Source organism: Schistocerca gregaria, chromosome 9 (genome assembly GCF_023897955.1).
Source record: "Schistocerca gregaria isolate iqSchGreg1 chromosome 9, iqSchGreg1.2, whole genome shotgun sequence".
In the NCBI taxonomy this organism is placed as follows: Eukaryota; Metazoa; Arthropoda; class Insecta; order Orthoptera; family Acrididae; genus Schistocerca; species Schistocerca gregaria.
The window spans coordinates 27,940,779-27,963,102 of record NC_064928.1 but is presented as its reverse complement, the minus strand read 5'-3'; the positions used below and the strand labels follow the sequence as shown (position 1 = coordinate 27,963,102).

General features: G+C 39.3%; 1 protein-coding gene across 3 annotated transcripts in view; it reads left to right on the top strand.

Annotated features, from left to right (window-relative positions):
• The window catches only part of LOC126291556 (CWF19-like protein 2), a 246,200-nt gene that overhangs the window by 44,061 nt on the left and 179,815 nt on the right, over window positions 1-22,324 (top strand). For all 3 annotated transcript variants that reach the window (XR_007551811.1, XM_049985067.1, XM_049985068.1), the window contains exon 4: window positions 4,410-4,622. Coding sequence is in view for 2 of the 3 variants with exons in the window: in XM_049985067.1 (XP_049841024.1) it covers window positions 4,410-4,622 (213 nt within the window). In the remaining variant the exon portion in view is untranslated. The remainder of the gene's footprint in view (window positions 1-4,409; window positions 4,623-22,324) is intronic.

Below are 22,324 nucleotides of genomic sequence, written 5' to 3'. Positions count from 1 at the left end.
ACAGATTGAATAACGTCGGGGAGAGGCTACAACCCTGTCTCACTCCCTTCCCAACCACTGCTTCCCTTTCATGTCCCTTGACCCTTATAACTGCCATCTGGTTTCTGTACAAATTGTAAATAGCCTTTTGCTCCCTGTATTTTACCCCCGCCACCTTCAGAATTTGAAAGAGAGTATTCCAGTCAACATTGTCAAAAGCTTTCTCTAAGTCTACAAATGCTAGAAACGTAGGTTTGCCTTTCCTTAATCTTTCTTCTGAGATAAGTCGTAAGGTCAGTATTGCCTCACGTGTTCCAGTATTTCTACGGAATCCAAACTGATCTTCCCCGAGGTCGGCTTGTACTAGTTTTTCCATTCGTCTGTAAAGAATTCGTGTTAGATTTTGTATCTGTTACTTATTAAATTGATAGTTCAGTGACTTTCACAACTGTCAACATCCGCTTTCTTTGGAATTGGAATTATTTCTTGAAGTCTGAGGGTATTTCGCCTGTCTCATACATGTTGCTCACCAGATGGTAGAGTTTTGTCAGGACTGGCTCTCCCAAGGCCGTCAGAAGGTCCAATGGAATGTTGTCTACTCCGGGGGCCTTGTTTCGACTCAGGTCTTTCAGAGCTCTGTCAGACTCTTCACGTTTCTCCCATTTCATCTTCATCTACATCCTCTTCCATTTCCATAATATTGTCCTCAAGTACATCGCCCTTGTGTAGACCCTCTATATACTCCTTCCACCTTTCTGCTTTCCCTTCTTTGCTTATAACTGGGTTTCCAACTGAGCTCTTGATGTTCATACAAGTGGTTCTCTTATCTCCAAAGGTCTCTTTAATTTTTCTGTAGGCAGTATCTATCTTACCCCTAGTGAGATAAGCCTTTACATCCTTACATTTGTCCTTTAGCCATCCCTACTTAGCCATTTTGCACTTCCTGTCGATCTCATTTTTGAGACGATTGTATTCCTTTTTGCCTGCTTCATTTACTGCATTTTTATATTTTCTCCTTTCATCAATTAAATTAAATATTTCTTCTGTTACCCAAGGATTTCTACTAGCCCTCGTCTTTTTACCTACTTGATCCTCTGGTGCCTTCACTACTTCATCCCTCAAAGCTACCCATTCTTCTTCTACTGTGTTTCTTTCCCCCAATGCTGTCAATTGTTCCCTTATGCTCTCCCTGAAACTCTGTACAACCTCTGGTTCTTTCAGTTTATCCAGGTCCCATTTCCTTAATTTCCCACCTTTTTGCAGTTTCTTCAGTTTTAATCTACAGGTCATGACCAATAGATTGTTGTCAGAGTCCACATCTGCCCCTGGAAATGTCTTACAATTTAAAACCTGGTTTCTAAATCTGTGTCTTACCATTATATAATCTATCTGATACCTTTTAGTATCTCCAGGGTTCTTCCATGTATACAACCTTCTTAAATGATTCTTAAACCAAGTGTTAACTATGATTAAGTTGTGCTCTGTGCAAAATTCTACTAGGCGGCTTCCTCTTTCATTTCTTAGCCCCAATCCATATTCACTACTATGTTTCCTTCTCTCCCTTTTCCTACACTCGAATTCCAGTCACCCATGACCATTAAATTTTCGTGTCCCTTCACTATCTGAATAATTTCTTTTATTTCATCATACATTTCTTCAATTTCTTCGTCATCTGCAGAGCTAGTTGGCATATAAACTTACCTACGGTACGGCTATCTGTATCGCTGAGGCACGCAAGCCTCCCCACCAACGGCAAGGTCCGTGGTTCATGAGGGGGACTGCTGACATTTATTGTCAAAAACTGTGATGTATTGCAGACACAATCCAAGAGCAACCAACAGGAAGATTACGTGGAGTGTTGCTTCTCCGGGATAACACCCACCTGCATATGCTAGGTTGACAAAAAACACAATACACGAGTTTGGAGTCATTCTACACCCACCTTATTCACCTGATCTTGCACCCTCAGATTTTTGCCTTTTCCGCTCTGTCGAACACCCTTTAAGTAACTTCCCATTTGGTTGAAAATGTGCTCCGAATATGGCTCTACGAGTTCTTCACCTCAAAACCGTTATCCCAACATTGACAGATTTTTATAAATTATTTAGGAGAATGTATTATTGATGACTAAACTCTCTGTTATGTTTATAAAAATTATGGAAAAATGCTACGAACTTATGCACCAACCTAATAATAGGATTTGTGAGAAAGCTAGCAGTACTCCCCAACTTCTTTGTTTTGTGTGCCTATCAACAGCTCAACACCTGCACTAGTCAGTGAGTTGTTACCTTTAGCACTTTCATTATTTATATTTTGCCTTTCCTATTATTATTAGTAGATTCTCACCATATTTATACAAATTGTTCATGATCTTAATATTTGTAGTTTGTACTGTGTGAGGGAAGAAAACCATTAGACTTTGAATGGTAGTGGTATTTATTATGTTCCTTCAGACAGGTGCCATAGGAGTACAAAATTTTTGGGATGACAACTTTTCCCTCATTGACTTTGTTGTTTTTTTTCCACAGTTGGTCAACTTTGGCTATTATGCTGTTGTCAAGCAATAGTTGACATACTTGAGGACAAGCTACTGAGTTGTCCAGCCACTGGCATTCAGCAGGAAGACATAAAATTTAAAGCAAGTAGTTTAAAAGCAATGGAAGAGACAGTAACACTGCCTAGTGGGAGTCAACTGTGATAACATAAATGGCAGCACCATTGACAATCATAAAACTGGTTATAACTTAAGCAACAAAGTGCACAATGAAGTGTTGTTTTCTCTCGTGTCAACACGAACACTACCATTACAAAGGTTATAAATCGTAAGCCAGAGAAAATAACGTATCCAACTGCAATCACAGTGAACTACGATGTATATAATCATTTGTTATGGAAGCTGATGTATACAAAGAAGTCCTTTAAGTGTACGTGATTCACGGTTGCTCATAAGTACCTCTGTGGTGTTTTAGAAGATGACTGTGTGAGAACTACAAGACACGTACATCAATGGAAGGAGCCTATCTCCAAGTTTTTAACTGGCATTAGGGGCACTCGCTGCAAGCATCATTTGTGATGTGGCAAACATTGATACAAGTGTGCAGTTAGTTGACATTGCTTACGTTCAATGGCAGCCCACATTGGAAATCTGTCCATTGTGTAGCCTATCTACAGGCATTGCACGAATTGTGTGTGAGAATATAGCGTGATTGATTTATCTGTGTCTTCTGATATGCCTGGCCTCTAGTTTTGTGCAACTATGCTACAGCACATATTACACATCAAATCTTGGGGACATGCTCTATCCACTGATGTGTGTCAGTTTACTGTATGTCTTGTAATTCTCATACAGTCATGTTCTGAAACCTCAGAGCTACTTACATGTGACCCTGTATATTGCTGAAATAGTGATATTTTACTGAATGTTGTTCATAATTACTGTCTGTTCATTGCAGTTCCTACTTGTACCACTTAAAAATGCCATAACAAGGCAAAATGGAAAACAAACAATAATTATATTCAGTGGTGGAAATACTTACATGTGTGGATGAGCAGATATTAATGACAATTGACAGCAGCTTGAAATTAATTTGAAATAAATTTTGTGAATATGAATACCTGGGCATCAGCCGTGTTAGATTTAGAGGTACTACCTATTAGTGGCATGAAAATTTGTACCAGAGTGGGGACTCGAACCTGGATCCTGCTTATCACATGTGGTGACCTTAACCATTTCTGGTGTCCGTGCACGTCTTCCGAGCTGACCCAAACTTTTCCATTTCATATGTCACTAATAGGTAATACATCTGTACCTAACACAGCTGATGCGAAGGTATTCGCTTTCAGCAAATGTATTTATAACAAATTTCGGATGACTCTCAATAGTCATTAATGTCCGTTCGCCCAGATACGCAAGTAAATATTACGTGCAGAGGCGGGCATAAGACAGTAATATCACAGGTCTCGATTCCTCTTAGTCTCTTTCTCACTGGTGTGGGAATACAGGAAAAGCTGTGAGAATTAAGTGACGAAAGTAGGGGCTACGATGCAGGGATGTAGACAGTGTGCCACATGGAATTTAGTTCGGTCTGGGAGGCACACACAGATAGTCAGAGTAGTAAAGCGACCACTCGCAATATGTAGAAAACCTGGTTTCGAGCCCCAGTCTGGTACAAATTTTCATGTCACTAATGAGTAGTATATCTATGTCTAACACAGTTGATGGCAAGATGCCTTTGAAATATTTATTTAGAATTAATTACAGAAATGTTGTCATTTCAAACAAATTTTATCACAGAAATGTCATGCGCTGTAGTTTAATAACTCTCGGTTTTCTCTGTGATCTAGAGCAGATTTGTACCTCGATAGTGGTAGTTTTAAAATTTGCAGTGAGGATTGCAGTATAATTTGGCAGCTTTTTGCTCGTTTTGCAGATGGGACAGAGTTCACGAGAGCTGAACCCGTACTGGAAGGATGGTGGGACTGGCTTGCCAGAAGACCAGCCCCAGCGGAGGGAGCCCGCGGCCCGACAGAAGAAAGTCGGAGACGGTGGAGCAGAGTGGCTGCGGCACGCACTGCGGCGGGCCGAGGAGCAGGCGGCAGCAGAGGGCCGGCCACTGGAGGAGGTGGCCGCCGAGCGCTGGGGGGTGCGTACCGTGCTGGGCTGGCAGGGCCCACAGGGGACTGTGCGAAAACTTCACTTCTTTCCCCACTTGCTTTTTTCTTGTCCTGCTATATTCTCTCATCCTTTCACCACCACCACCACCACCACCATCACACACTGAATGCAACAACTTGTTAATGTAGCCATCATTATCTGTCTCTTTCCATCCGTACCGTATGGGTGCAGTTGTTGCAGTTCGTTCCACTGATATTGTAATACAGGTTTTCTAGGCCTACCGTATGGTTTTTCTCCACAGTTTTTCCTTCTAACGTGTTTTTTTATGAAGCTGTTACTTGAACAAGGTCTCCAGTTTTTCTTTTCTGTACCCTGTTAATTAATGTTGTTTTTAATTTCTGTTGGTGTTTGTGCATTAAATTTTCTTTCAGTCCACAATATTTTTGTAACTCTTTTCCATGAGTTCTTCTGCTTCTAATTTTTGCTTCCCCTATTTTCTCAGAATCCACTCTTCACAACCTAAGCTTAAAATGCTCTCATAAATCTTGATGAATTTCTTTCTTGTTTCTTTATTAAGGTGGTGGTTTGTTAATAAATTGCTCTCATTTCTGTAAGTTTGTTTGATTCTTGGAATACTGCTTCTAGTATCCATTATACTTCTGTTGGGATCCGCTCTTATACTTCCAAAATATTCTTTTACTTCCATTAGTGTTGTATTTTGTACCCTGTGTTTGCCTTACTTCTCTGTTCAATTCATCTGTTGCCATTATTTTAGTCTTGCTTGTGTTTATTTTCTGTTTGTTTCTCTCTGGGGCATTGGAGAAAATTTTAACATATAGTTCGTGTCCTTTTCTAGATATGCTTAGACCACTACATCATCTACAAATCAAATACAATGTATTTTTGTACCATCTATTTATATCGTTTGTTGCTACTTTTTGTTGTTTGTATTGCCCTTGTTAGACACCTATTGTAGTAACTTTTTTAATACCTTTCGTATCTATTTCCGTACTCTGATTCTTGTATAGGCTGAAAATCAATCTGTTATCTCTCCAGTCTATTTTATACAGCTCTCCGAATAGCATCTTCTAGTCTGATCCATCAAATGCCTTCTCCAGGTCACTGAGTGTGGTATATATTTTACTGTCCATCTCAGTTCTTCTTTCTGAAATCATTCATAGAGCCACTACAGCTTCCACAGTTCCTTTCTCTTTCCTAAATCCAAATTAGTCTTCTCTTTCCATCGTTTCTCCTTTTTGTTTCTTTAGACCACACACATTCCCTTACTCCTACTGGCTTGGAATCTTTCTAATTTTAACATTTTTATTCTGAAAACATCTCTTTCTATTATTTTTATTTTGTGTAATTACAAATCTTGTATTAACTTCTTGGATACAACTAGTTGCTAATACTTTTCTCAGAAGCACTAGAAGACTGGTTTGTCAGGTGTATATTTTTTTCTTTTTTGTGTCATTGTGGATATTCACTCTCTACGGATGCTTTCTACCACAAAAATTTGCAAACAGAAACCTTAGACTTCTTCTCCTTCAGTGCGAATTTACCTTAAATTTACCTTAAATTTAAAGACACTTGTATATAATATTTCTCTGTTAAGTAAAACACTTTCAACTCAGTTAACTACAGGGAAACCCTGCTTTTACACTTTTCAATGGGCTTCAGAAAAATTGTGTAAAATGTGGGAAAATGCAAAATGTGGGAAACAACACTTTAAACTGTAAAAGTTATGTGTAGAATACCCCCATGCATTTTCGCACTTTTTGTATGATATATGTACATAACAGGCATCAAAAGAGTTGTCAGGGACTTGTTTATTATCTTTCTTTGTGTTCTGCCTTACGGCAGGTCTTGTCGTGGGGGAAGCCTCATCAGAGAGGTCCACCACATGAGCGTCTAGGGATGTGATTCCAGTGGTGGTTTCCCGTTGCCTCCCACTGATGATGATGAAATGATGATGAGTACAACACAACAATCAGTCCATGAGTGGAGAAAATCTCCGACCCAGTCTGGAATCAAACCCGGACCTCGTAGCGTGACAGACAGCACCGCTGAGCACTCAGCTGTCGGGGCGGACTTAATTGTCTGATAAAAGTTTATTATGCAATAAAAACCGCTGATGTAACTGGAACTGATAACTGTCTGGGAAGTAGAAATGTTTGACTCTATCTCGTACATCATAATTGATGTTTTTGAAAGCCTGCAGCTATCATTCATTATTTAACTAATGAAATACTGCTCTAGTTATGTATTTTTTCATGTGTAGAACGACACGTTTCGAGAATTTTTTCACGTTGTCAAGTGCAAATACGTACAGAAGTATTTTGTGTGGTATCTGAATATGTGATATTCTGCGTCTCTTGAACTGTAGTGATCTTTTTGTGGTTATCAGGTACTGTGCCTCCTCAGTCATGTGGAAAACCACACGCATGCAAACTATCACTCTCACTGTGAATTTTAAAATTATCCCAGCGAATTGACTGTTCAAACAAATTTCGGGCTTGCACCCGGTCGTCGTTCAATACTTCGCACGATATTTCAACTTTGCACCTGCCAGTCATCTTCAGGTGAGCCGTCACAGTCTGCGATGGCTCACCTGAAGATGACTGGCAGGTCGACGGCTCACCTGAAGATGACTGGCAGGTGTCCAGTTGAAATATTGTGCGAAGCATTGAACGACAACCAGCTGCAAGCCCGAAATTTGTTTGAACTATCACTCTCACTCTTTCTTTGTGTAACACCACAAAAAATGCTTAAGTAAATATCACACTTGACAACGAGAACAAATTCTCAAAACATGTTTTGCTGAGCATGAAAAAAATATGTACCCAGAGCTGTGTTTAAACTAAAAACGTCTCAGCGACACAAGGTGAATGACAGTGTCAATTGGCGGTACAAGTGGCGAAATGCCGAAAGACACTAAATATGGTTCGACGGAAGTGTCACGGTGATCAAAATAATCATGAAACTGTGTTTGTGCTGTAGAGACAGTTTGGAAATGGTTGTGATTGGTCATGATGTCTTTATTCGAATGAACCTAGTTACTCCCATCATCCACCACACGAAGTAGAGCTTGTCAGCGGCAGGAGATACGGCACAAATTGAACCAACTTTTACATGTTTACCAGTTCAAATAGGCTGAGTAGAGTGCCCTGGTAGCAAGAAACTTAACCACGTAATATTTGTTAACACTACTGAATGGCCAACATCGTGTCAGAGTCTTTTTTTCTCCACGAACATTTTTTCGTAATGCTTAAATCGGAGGAAAATTATAAATATGTTGACACAAAATGGGGTGCAAACTAACATTGTGGACATAGGAAATTTGATGGGAATGATAAAAAAAAAGTCGTAAATGGTAGGTAAACATTAATTTCAGGAACATAAAACAGGGTTATATTGGATTTAATTGTATTACCCACTAGTGTCATTAATGCCTCAGGAAACAATTACCAACTGCATTTCCTTGAGATCCATACTTAAACTACCTTTACATAATTCAGTCAACCCTTTTCCCCTTTTTTAACATAAAATGTTAATGAATGCCAAGGAATTTCATGCTGTTCCATGCCAGAAGATCATGGTTCTGTAGCTGTACAAAAACAAGTGATTTTATAGTTACGTGCCCTCGCAGTAGACCTCACATATCCTTGAAATACATGTTAAAATAAGAATACACATCCTCTACAAAAATCACAGACAAGTGATTCCTTTCAATAACTTGAGTTGAATTTACTGTTTCTTTGTGGGATGCACATCCACTATCTCACTGCATAAGGGGATGGTAAGAGATGAGCAACCCCATGTATGTCATTCATACTGTATGAATGTGCAGGAAATGTGAGCTTTTCTCTTTATTGTTTCCGTTATTTTTTCCAATATTTTGACATATTTCATCATTGCTTCTTAATTTACAGTCCTTTTATCTTCTGATTGAACCTAAACTACTCATCATCATTCTTTGATCTAATATTTATAGTCTGTCTAATCTGTAATTCAGTTACAGGTATCCACTTGGAAGAGGTATTCTGGTTCCACTACTGTTTTGTAGCCTGTCAGCATTTGTGACTGCTGGTTAACTTTTCCCTCAAAAATATCCTTGTAATTAATAAAGTTGAAGCAAATCTCCACTCATCCCAGTCTCCATCACTTAATGGCCCACTCCTAAAGTATGAAAATCGTAATTAATCTCTAAACAATTTGAAGATTGGCTTAGAAACACATTTCATAAAGAATTCCCATCTAAAGCAACAATTTATAATTAGTACACTGAACTCAGGAAAGATCAGTTTTTTTCTTAGTGATGAATTTTGTGAAGGACACCTAAGAACTGCTTTTTCTGAAGAAAATATTGCTCTTTTTGAAATAATGCTTCCGAATTTTTTCAAGTGACATTGAGAACTTTGTTGCCAGTTGTTTTTACATAAACTGGCTCCCTTCAAAAACAGTACATTGACTGGTATGAGAAAATTGAAAAAAAACTGGAGGGTCAGATTAGTTTTGGAGTAATGTTGCTGCTGATGAAACTTATATTCATTGTTATGATCCTGAAAAGGAAAGTCAATTGGCTCATTGGGTTTTTTGATCAGTACCTAGGTCTACTACAGTCTGACAAATTTTTAGTGCTGATAAGAAGGTGGTTGCTAGTTATTTTCTAAAATGGACCATATTGTTCTATAGCATTAGAAGATAGACATACTGAGCTGATGATAGCTACACAAATGTGTGTTTAGTGTACATTTTTGAAAAAACGTGGGGAAAACACTCATCATGATAGTGCATCATGACATACAGAAAAACTAAACAATTCAGTTTTTGAATGCTGTAAGGGTCAGCCAGTATTATGGACTCTCCACCATGCATCTCTGACCTAGTACCTAGTAATTTCATTGTGTTTCCAAAAATTAATCATAGAATGCATGGATTTACTTTTTCATCATCAGATGAAGCAGTGGGACATTATGAAAATCTGGTTTCTGAACTGTCTCTGGAAGGGTCACATCTTTACTTTAAGAAATAAGTTTCATCGAATGCAAAAATGTATTGAAAAACAAGAATATTAATTTTTTTAAAAATTAATCTTTGTTAGATTTATTAAAAATTTCCAATGTCGTCCTCATACTACTGTGGTGAGGAATAAAAATCTTCATTTTTCCAAAAAGAACACTATGTGTTCTACAGTTTCAGTTCTTACAATAATGCTTCATTACTGTGTCTTTTTTCCTTATAGAATCTCGAACTGCATTAGGATCTGTAAATTTATCTGACATTATTCTCAAGTGGTCAGTGGAGCTTCTGGAGAAATCTACCAAAATTTTGTCGCTGAGCAACTGAGCTGATGTCTTCTTTTTATCCAGTCACAAATTTAAATGTTCGTAATTTTTATTTTATCTGTGCTGGATCCCATAAACTGTGCAATTGTTAATCATATTTGATGAATAATTCGACCAGCCACAAACACTTTTAGCCACAAATACTTTTAAAATGCTTTATTTCACTATCTGGTTATGGGCTATTGTTTCCATCTTCAGACACCTAATATTGCAGGTTGTATTAATGTTTTCATCAGCAACATGTGCAGCGGAAGAGCAAATGACATGTAATCTGAGAAGATGGGAATGATAGCCTGAAACCGGTTAGGGCACTGAAATGAAGCATTTAAATGTTTTTAAGACTGGTTGCATTATTCACCAGACTAAAATGGTACTTAGGTACTAGTAAAATTTCAAAACTGAATTGGTTTCTGATATCGCCTTGTACACAGACATATACAAAACTAGTTTTGCAACTTTGATTTCAAGAAACAATTTTGCAAACAGGCATCACCTTGGAAATTAGGCATTAAATATCACAAACAGTTAGTCAAAGCTGTAATTCCAGAACAGAACTTTACTTTGCAGTATACTGAGTACCATTTTGAAACTTGTTGCCAGATTAAAATTGTGTGTCAGACTTGGACTCAAACCCCTTCTGGACTGTGAACTTCACTTCTGCCATTACCTTTTTCATACTTTTTAGCACAGTTGGTAAGAGCACTGCCCACAAACAGAGAGGTTTTGGCTTTGAGTCCCTGACAGGCAAGCAGTTTTAATCTGTTGGGAAGTTTCAAAGTTTTAATTCTTTTGTATTGTCCATATCACCCATTCCAGATTTCCCTCCATCTGATAGAATCATGATTACGATCTTTTTCTGCATACAAGTGTACAACTCTCACATCATTACCTTCAGTTGAAAATGCAGTGCTGCCAGTCAGGGACACAGTGTGCTGTGTGATACAGATGTCTGACCACTCCTTCATCAGTGTGGGTGTTAGGCAGCACTCACATTCCCAGAACCAGTTCATCCTGAGAAACGAGTCGGCCATGCCATCCCATTACTGCCTCTTAGCTAACACCTTGCACCATTGCTAGTCCAAGTTCTAAATTGTGTTACTAATTTTTAACTGCTACCTGTGACACTTAAAGCTATGCCTGTATCTCTACTCTGCAGACCACCTTACCTTTTGGCACAAACAATCACTGATAGTGGATGTTGTACAGGAAGAATGGCTATTTCTAAGCTTGCATAAAAGCTCTGTTTCCTGTTTTTTTCTTTTTATTTTCTTTATTTTTTATTTTTAAATTTGCTTTTTTCAATTACTAAACCAAAACCAGTTTCATTGACTTTATTATTTTCTGTTATTGTCTTTATGTACCTCATGGTTAAAGCTGAAAAGTGGCTTGCTTTGAAATATTTGTCGAATGTAGGTATTATTCAGCAAGGTGATCTAGTCACCTGCCCAATGTGGGAGTTGATGTAGCATGTGATTAGTTACATCGACATTCCAGTTTGAGATAGCAATGCAGTGTTAGCTCCCAGTGGAGCTGCAAAAAGTGAGCACAAAAATTGACTGCAGAACATTACTGAGAAGCTGTGACAACTTGCTGTTAATGTCGTTAATTTTATTGGCAGTGAGAACAAGAAAGATTTGTGCACCGAAAGAGAAGATGACAGAAGGTGCAAGCAAATGGTGACAAGCAAAAGTTAAGTAAGGTAGCAATGTACAAAATGGTGGAAGCCATGGAGAAGATTTCAAGCTTATACCTGAAACTGGTATAATGAAAATGCACATCATAAATATTTAATTGACAACATAAATGAAATGTGTAATTAGACAGCAATTTCTGCAATATTATGAACAACACAAGGAAGTACTATCTTTGTGAAACGTCCACAGCTTTTGCCATACTGAACTGGACTCCAAGCTTGCAGAGAAAATGTGTAACGTATGTGGGATTTGATTTTAGAAGGTGCCAGCATGAACAAGTCATCATGTGCGGATGAGTGAATATACTTGCAAAAAGAGCATACTTTGTTAGATTTTTTACAAAAGAATGAAGGATCGGCAGATGTAGGTGTAGATGAACAGCAAGTTTGTACACTTAATAATGTGATATGTACACTTAACAATGTGAATAAATATTGCAAAATAACTGTGTATGAATAGTGTTATCAAACAACAGTGCTAGGCAATGTTTCATTGCTGTGAATGCAGAGTTTTGCTTCATGGTCGTTTCTCCCCTATGTTTGTAACAGGAAAACTTCTGGCTGTTATGTAGAAATGGATAAAAAAAATTAAAACTGCCTAGAGACAAGGAAAGACAAATTTTTGAATTAATTTTCATCTCTATCTTCCATGGATAAAACTTTGCAACAAAATGGTTGCCTTCCATACTGTGTAGCCCTAAATTTGAGAGCATTAATCTGATGTCTTGAGAAGAAAACGATACATAATGGCTGATGCTTTTGCAGCTTGCAAATTATTGTTGTATGTCAGCTAGCCCAGAAAATAGTGACATCAGCAGGAAGGGTAGTTTTACTGATATGCCAGTGACACATCTTGAGCAGCTGTGGTGAAATGGCTTATGAGTAGTGCCTACTTCATTGAAACGTTCAGAAGTGGGCATTTAGGGCGTGCTTCAACTGGCTGATACATGCTTTTTCATAGTTCTTCTGAATTTTGCCCAGTAAGTTCCACTGCACAGAACTAACATCAGTTTATCGCATTTGAAACAGAGGTCTTTTATCCATGTAATACTACAGAGAAATGTAGACTTGTATCAGTGACCATTTTTATATTTAAATGAATGTGTGTTGTTTTCACAGCAACAATTCTTTTTATCTTTCTTTTCTTAAATGGAGATAGAATTAGAAATTGTTGATACTAAAAATAAAACTGTTTTAAAATGTAGTCTTTTAATCAAAAATTGTTTAGTTGCATTTTCTATAGTGTAAAAATTTTTGAAGGATTTTGGAAAATGAAGTCCTACCTACATCATATGCTTAACAAAGGTGTCTTGTATCTTTTCTTGCCACTTTCTCTGATCAGGCCTTGCTTCATTCTGCACAAAGCATACCTCTTCACTGAGGCTATTTTAGTATATCTGTTACTGGAATCAATTTACAAAAATGTCTTCCACCGAGTCTACTCACAGGTGAACTGTTTTGATTGAAAGTTGGTTCTACCAGGCCTTCTTTGTTTTTCAAAGCTGCTGCCAATTCTGTAATGAATTCAAAAATGTGTTTGCTAGTAGGCCTTGACTTTTTACATGAAGCATAAAAATTTACAATAATCACAAGGAAAATGTGAAAAATTGCTTTCTTCTGGCACTTTATTTGTTTCCTCTCTAAAGGGTAGTATCCCATTAGCTGGTTGCTGTGGTCCACAACAGCCACCTTTTTATTATAATCCAAAATTTAGACAGGTTTCATCTTATGTAAAATTAACAATTTGTTCTGACATTGACAGTGAATGCAGTAAGTTTGTGTCTTGTCATCAAAAGGAATACATTCTTAGTGTCTTCCCATTTTACAAAGAGCAAATGATCTTGTCTGCAAAATGAACGTTGATTTTTTTGGCTTCTGAACAGTTAGATCTTGAAAATAAATACAGGGTATATAGCAGTCAACAATTAATTAATGCCCTTTGCACAGTGCCTGATCTTCTGAGGTGTGACTCATGGCAATGAAGGGAATGTGAACACACACACACATACACACACACACACACACACACACACACACACACACACACACACACACATTCACACACTCACTCACTCACTCACTCACGTAACTCACACTCATGACTGCAGTCTCAGACAACTGAAACCACACTGCGAGCAGCAGCACCAGTGCATGGTGGAAGTGGCGACTGGGTGGGGGTAAGGAGAACGCTGGGGTGGGGAGGAGGAGGGATAGTATGGTGGGAGTGGAGGACAGTGGAGTGCTGCAAGTCAGATGGAGGGCAGAGGAGAAGTGGGGGAGGAGGGAGTAGCAGATAAGGAGATAAATAAAAAGACTGGGTGAAGTGGTGGAATGTGGTTGTGTAGTGCTAGAATAGGAACGGGGAGGGGGCTGGATGGATGAGGAAAGTGACTAACAAAGGTTGAGCCCAGGAGGGTTACGGCAATGTAGGAAGTAGGAGTGTTACGGGAACGTAGGAAGTATTGCAGGGAAAGTTCCCACCAGATGGTGTTGGTGAGGATGATGCATATGGCACAGGCTGTGAAGCAGTCAAAATGAAGAATATCATGTTTGGCAGTGTATTCAGCAACAGGGTGGTCCACTTGTTTCTGGCCACAGTTTGTTGGTGGCCATTCGTGTGATCAGACAGCTTTTTGGTTGTCTTGCTACATTGAATGCAGCACAGTGTTTGCAGCTTAGCTTGTAGACCACGTGATGGGATAGGTTATGTTAGTGACCGGACTGGAGTAGGTGGTGGTGGTGGTGGTGGTGGTGGGAGGATGTAAGGGACAGGTCTTGCTTCTAGGTCTATTACAGGGGTATGAGCCGGAATTGGGAGCAGGGGTTGTGTAAGGATGGACGAGTACATTTTGTAGGTTCAGTGGACAGCAGAATACCATTGTGGGTGGGGAAGTATAGTGGGCAGGACATTTCTCTCCTTCTACATCCACATCTACATGGTGACTCTGCAATTAACACTGAAGTGCCTGGCAGAGGGTTCATCGGACTATTTTCATACTACTTCTCTACCATTCCACTCTCGAATGGCGCGTGGCAAAAAGGAACACCTAAATCTTTCCGTTCAAGATCTGATTTCTCTTATTTTATTATAATGCTAATTTCTCCCTACGTAGGTGGGTGTCAACAAAATATTTTCACATTCAGAAGAGAAAGTTGGTGATTTAAATTTCGTAAATAAAGCTCGCCACAAAGAAAACAGCCTTTGTTTCAGAGACTGCTATCCCAACTTGCGTATCATATCAGTGACACTCTCACCCCTACTGCAGAATAACACGAAATGAGCTGCCCTTCTTTTTGCACTTTTTCAATATCCTCCATCACTCCTACCTGGTAAGGATCCCAGACCACAGCAATATTCGAGCAGAGGACGGACAAATGTAATGTAGGCTGTCTCTTTAGTGGGTTTGTCACATCTTCTAAGTTTCCTGCCAACAGAGTGCGGTCTTTGTTTCACCTCCCCACAATATTATCTATGTGGTCTTTCCAATTTAAGTTGTTTGTAATTGTTATTCCTAGGTATTTAGTCGAATTGACAGCCCTTAGATTTGTGCGATTTATCTAATATCCAAAATTTGTCGCATTTCTTTTAGTACCCGTGTGGATGACCTTGCACTTTTCTTTGTTTAGGGCCAATAGCCACTTTTCACACCTTACAGAAATTCTCTCCAGATCATTTTGTAATTGGAATTGATCGTCTGATGATTTTACTAGATGTTAAATTACAGCATCACCTGTGAACAATCTAAGGGGGTTGCTCAGATTATCACCTAGATCATTTATGTAAATCAGGAACAGCAGAGGGCCCATGACACTATCCTGTCATAGGCCAGATATCACTTCTGTTCTGCTCAATGATATATTGCCTATCACTATGAACTGTGACCTCTCTGAGAGGATATCACAGATCCAGTCACACAACTGAGATGATACTGCATATGCACGCAATTTGATTAATAGTCGCTTGTGAGGAACAGTATCAGAAGCCTTCTGGACTTCTGGACATCTAGGAATATGGAATCGACCTGAGTTCCCTAGTCAACAGCACTCATTACTTCATAGGAATAAAGAGTTAGCTGTATTGCACAAGAGTGATATTATCTGAATCTGTTTTGGTTATGTATCAATAAGTCATTTTCTTCAAGACGATTCATAATGTTCGAGTACATTGTATGCTCCAAAATCCTACTGTAAATTGAGGTCAGTGATATGAGTCTGTAATTCAATGGGTTACTCCTATTTCCTTTCTTGAACATTGGTGTGACCTGTACTTTCCAGTCTTTAGGAACAGACCTTTCGTCAAGTGAGTGGTTGTATATGATTGCTAAGAAAGGCACTACTGTGTCTGCATACTCTGAAAGGAACCTGATTGGTATACCATCTGGACTGGAAGACTTGCCTTTCTTAAGTGATTTGAGTTGTTTCGGAACACCTAAGATATCTACTTTTATGTCACTCATGCTAACAGGTGTTCTGGTTTCAAATTCTGGAATATTTACTTTGTCTTCTTTCATGAAGGAATTATGGAAACTATTCAGTAACTCCGCTGTAGTGACACCATCGTCAATAACATCTCCATCACTATCGCGCAGAGACGGTATTGACAATTTTTTGCCGCTGGAGTACTTTACATACGGCCAGAATCTCTTTGTGTTTTGCACCCTATTTTGAGACAATGTTTCATTGTGGAAACTATTAAAAGCATCTCGCATTGAAGTCCACATTAAATTTCTAGCTTCCGTGAAACTTGGCCAGTCTTGGGGATTTTGCGTTCTTCTGAATTTGACATGCTTTTTTCGTTGCTTCTGCAACAGTGTTGTGACATGTTTTGTGTACCATAGTGGATCAGTCCCATCTCTTATTAACTTATGCGGTATGAATCTGTCTATTGCTGTCATTACTGTGTCTTTGAATTTGAGCCATATCTGGTGCACACTTACATAATTAGCTCGGAAGGAATGGAGACACTCTCTTAGGAAGGCATCAAGCTAATTTTTATCTGTTGTTTTAAATAGATGTATGTTGCATTTATTTTTACTGGTTTTGGTTGATACGGTTTTAAGCCTCGCTACAATGACCATGTGTTCACTAATCCCTGTATCCGTCATGATGCTCTCTATTAGATCAGGATTATTTGTGGCTGAAAGGTCAAGTCTGTTTTTGCAACAAATTACAATTTCTGTGGGCTCATGAATTAATTGTTCAAAGTATTTCTCAGAGAAAGCATTTAGTATAATTTTGGAAGATGTTTTCTGTCTTCCACCGGCTTTGAACATGTATTTTCGCCAACAAACCTAGGGTGAATTGAAGTGTCCACCAATTATGACTGTATGAGTGGGGTACTTATTTGTAATGAGATCAAGGTTTCTTTGAAATGTTCAGCTATTATATCGTCTGAGTCGGGGGGTCGGTGGGAGGAGCCAATTACTATTTTGGTATGGCTGTTAAGTGCAATCTCTACCCATAGTAATTCGCAGGAACTATCTATTTCAACTTCACTACAAGATAAACTACTACCAACAGACACAAACACACCACCACATACTTTATTTAATCTATCATTTTTGATCACGGTTTGCACCTCTGTAAAAATTTCGGCAGAATTTATCTCCAGCTTTAGCCAGCTTTCTGTTGCTATAACGATTTCAGCTTCAGTGCTTTCTATCAGCACCTGAAGCTCTGGTACTTTTCCAACACAGCTACGACAATTTACAACTACAGTACCGACTGTTGCTCGGTCGATTCTCGTCGTTTCTTTGCCCTGTACCCTTTGAGACTGGAGCCCTTTTTGATTTTTTCCGAGACTGTCTCTCCGTCTGATCTGCAGCACTTCACTGTCCGCCAGCCCCACCATAATATCCCTCCCCCTCCCCACCCCAGCCTCCTGCTTACCCCAACCCAGTCACCACTCTCATAATGCTGCTGGTGCTGCTGCTCGCAGTGTGGTTTCAGCTCTCTGAGACTGCAGTCGTGAGTTGCATTTGTGTGTGTGTGTGTGTGTGTGTGTGTGTGTGTGTGTGTGTGTGTGTCTAGTGCTGGTGAAGGGCTTAATAGCCGAAAGCTTTAATTGTGAGAGTCTTTTTTTTGTGCCTGTCTGCAACTCAGCAGCTTCACTATATGGTGGGTATCAACTTTCCTTCTAGAATGAGATTTTCACTTTGCAGCGGAGTGTGCGCTGATATGAAACTTCCTGGAAGATTAAAACTGTGCGCCCGACCGAGACTCGAACTCGGGACCTTTGCCTTTCGCGGGCAAGTGCTCTACCATCTGAGCTACCGAAGCACGACTCACGCCCGGTACTCACAGCTTTACTTCTGCCAGTATCCGTCTACCTTCCAAACTTTACAGAAGCTCTCCTGCGAACCTTGCAGAACTAGCACTCCTGAAAGAAAGGATACTGTGGAGACATGGCTTAGCCACAGCCTGGGGGATGTTTCCAGAATGAGATTTTCACTTTGCAGCGGAGTGTGCGCTGATATGAAACTTCCTGGAAGATTAAAACTGTGTGCCCGACCGAGACTCGAACTCGGGACCTTTGCCTTTCGCGGGCAAGTGCTCTACCATCTGAGCTACCGAAGCACGACTCACGCCCGGTACTCACAGCTTTACTTCTGCCAGTATCCGTCTACCTTCCAAACTTTACAGAAGCTCTCCTGCGAACCTTGCAGAACTAGCACTCCTGAAAGAAAGGATACTGTGGAGACATGGCTTAGCCACAGCCTGGGGGATGTTTCCAGAATGAGATTTTCACTTTGCAGCGGAGTGTGCGCTGATATGAAACTTCCTGGAAGATTAAAACTGTGTGCCCGACCGAGACTCGAACTCGGGACCTTTGCCTTTCGCGGGCAAGTGCTCTACCATCTGAGCTACCGAAGCACGACTCACGCCCGGTACTCACAGCTTTACTTCTGCCAGTATCCGTCTACCTTCCAAACTTTACAGAAGCTCTCCTGCGAACCTTGCAGAACTAGCACACCTGAAAGAAAGGATATTGCAGAGACATGGCTTAGCCACAGCCTGGGGAATGTTTCCAGAATGAGGTTTTCACTCTGCAGCGGAGTGTGCGCTGATATGAAACTTCCTGGCAGATTAAAACTGTGTGCCCGACCGAGACTCGAACTCGGGACCTTTGCCTTTCGCGGGCAAGTGCTCTACCATCTGAGCTACCGAAGCACGACTCACGCCTGGTACTCACAGCTTTACTTCTGCCAGTATCCGTCTCCTACCTTCCAAATTTTACAGAAGCTCTCCTGCGAACCTTGCAGAACTAGCACTCCTGAAAGAAAGGATATTGCGGACACATGGCTTAGCCACAGCCTGGGGGATGTTTCCAGAATGAGATTTTCACTCTGCAGCGGAGTGTGCACTGATATGAAACTTCCTGGCAGATTAAAACTGTGTGCCCGACCGAGACTCGAACTCGGGACCTTTGCCTTTCGCGGGCAAGTGCTCTACCATCTGAGCTACCGAAGCACAACTCACGCCCGGTACTCACAGCTTTACTTCTGCCAGTATCCGTCTCCTACCTTCCAAACTTTACAGAAGCTCTCCTGCGAACCTTGCAGAACTAGCTTTTCTTTTTGTGCATGTAATGAATATATTTTCTTCAAATAAAAATTACCAACAGTAATTATTTCAACTCAGTCGTTTGTTAATATGAAGTATACAGGGGACAGAGGTGCTAATCTGAGACCTCCCCAATGGCTGGCAACTTTTCATCACAAAAACACACGACATGCATTAAGAACGATGTTTTATTATGTCATTTAAACATATGTAAGTTCTTTGTTTGCTCCTCAGTAATTTTCTATAGTTTCCTTGGCATTAACAAGCAACGAGCAACAGAAGTGCCCCACCATTTGCTGTTGGTTATACTAAAGGCCAGTTGTGCACATTACTTGCCAACACCACATTGCTGGAGAGGCTCTGATAGTTAACAGTAGCCAACATGTGGATTATTAAAATTATTATTGTATTTGATACGGAAACAGGCCTGCCTCATTTATAAATTTGATGCCGAGTATTTGTATCCTTACAACTTCTGAAATAAAAACAATAAATTCCCTAACATCCTTTTCCCAAAAAAATTTCTCCCAGCATAGTTTATTGACTGTATGAATGCTATTCTCTGACTGCATTCAAATGATAACATTATTATAATATCACTATTATGTTAAATATATGGTTCTATTACAATGTCTTTACACTCTTTTCTTCTGGTTATTATAGTTAAGCACAATGAGGCTGTCAACAATGCTAGTCCCATCTCCTTGTGGTCACTGGGCTTTGATTAAAACATTGTGGTGACTGGCAGTGCGAACCTCCACCTCAATAGAGAAGTACAGTGCCACATTCTCACAATCTCATAAACTCCATATGATACAGAAACAAACAAAATTGTGTGGATATACTGGAATTAATCTGACGTAAATACATTGAAATATAAACTTATAAATTTTTGTGTGCTGTTGTTCAGGTGAGAAAGACATCAGTGTTGCTGCCACTTTTTGTAACACTACACCTACTAACTATTCCATAATGCTGCAGGTTGTGACATATACCTGATTTTAGTTGAGATTTACTAATAAGCCCTTTTCTTTCCACGATGATTCAGTATGTGTCTGTTAGTAATCGAAACTACCTATATAATTTTCAGTTCTGTCCTGTACCACATTTCAGAAAGCTCCTATTCTGTTCTCATCCATACTTTTAATCACCTTCACTTCCCCTCTGTATAAGGCTACACTCCGCACTAAAACCTTCAGAAAAAATTTCCTAACTTTTTTGTGTTTATTTACCTTATTAGCCCAAATATAAAATGACCCTGAATATAAGATGAATCCTCTTTTTTTGAAGAGGCTCCTCGAGAAAAATTTATATTTTTACATATTCTTACCAATCAAAACTACAAATTTTTATTGACCTAAGGTATCTGCCTAAAAGTCACTATTACACCTATTCTAAACTTGCGCCATTTATTGGCTGTCTACATATCAATACAATACAAGGAGAAATAAAATAAACATAAAGAAACTGTTTATACTAATTTTTATCTTCATTGCTCTCTTGTTTAGCCTGTCTATGGTACCACTATTTTTAATTATCATCATCGTTACAGGGCAACTGTGAAACTTATGTCAGTGTCATAACAAATATTTGGCTGTTTCTCCCAAATACAATTCAATCTTTTTTTCTTTCTTTCTCTCTCTCTCTTTTTTAAGACACACAGTGGATTTTCCATCTATACTGATGTAAGAATGATACAGTGTCTTTTGCTACAAAAACATATTGTCTGCCTGCCGCTATCTCATTGGCTGTGTAGGTTCAGCAGTCGACACACCCACTATCTTGTCCATCTTACCTCATAGTGAGAGACGAGAACATTGCTACACAAAACACGTAAGCAAGCCATTTTCCCAGTCTAGACTTTCAGCATCTCCTGCAGGAATGTATGCTATTGTTGAGCACATGGCCAATTTTAAAGTCAGTTAATTCAGAGTATAACTTGATTCAGGCAAACTGCAGTTTAAATATGGTAGATGTTCATAAAAAGGCAAAGAATGCATTATAGATTCCCACGATTGGGAGCAAGATAAAATTTGCTGCCCACACAGCACTCCCCTCCCCACACCCATTGTAGTTGTCTGATAAGCTGATATCACTTTTCTCCCTCCAAGCTTTCCGTAGTGCTGAGCTCGAGCACCAGTGAAACAAGGCTGTCTGTATCTTCCAGGGTGCAGGTTACATTTAACAACAGAAACTAATACATAAATTAAAGATTTCAGTCACAATTCAGTCCAGTTCTTGAACTTTTGCTCGCCCCACAATCTAGTGCAGTCTGTTGGCACTCGCTCCACAATGTTTGATTCCGCTGTAATTTATTCTTGTGACAACAATTACAGTCAATTTAATGTGATTTGTTTTGTTTGTTAGACATTCAATTCTGGATTAATTTTCTTTCTGTTTTCATCTGAATGTCAGCACCTTGTTCTAAAGCGGATTAAAAGCTGGTAACATTTTCCCCTGGTTTTCTCGTACTTGAACAGCTGCCAAAATTTCATTTGCAATGCACTTAGTGTATCATTAGTTTCTCATAACTAAAAGATATACTGAGTAGGGTTCAGAATTATGTAATGGTTTTTGAAGGACAAAATCCTCACCTTTGAATGTCAACCTCACTTAAAGATTGGCATAAATGTATGTATATGGTATCCATCCATGTATGAGAAATTCTATTAAAAACCCACTCAAACACAAGAAAAGTTGTGAGCTGATAGATTTAATGCTATTCCCCCACGTTATGACATTGCAGATGATGTTTTTCCACTTTCCCTATATGGGGCATAAATTTTTCATACAGTGCATCTTGAAACATCAAACATTTCTGCTTCCTTGGTTGTGGAAGCACCCACTATATGAGCATTAACAATTTGCCTGCAGCCAATTTAATGCTATTTGCTCCTGTGTTTCAAAAAATTGTCAGTTTTTTAAGAAGAGCATTGGATTGTTGCAGTACTTGGTTCATAGTTTCTCACGTATCCATCCGTTGAAACTAGTGCTGTGAGACAAATGCCACGTGATTAATCTTGAGAAATATTGTGCCTGCTCGAATGAAGGTATTGTTTGCTATGCTGTACACATCAGAATTTTTCAAAATAAATTTGTGTTAAACCTTAATATCTAAAATCTCAT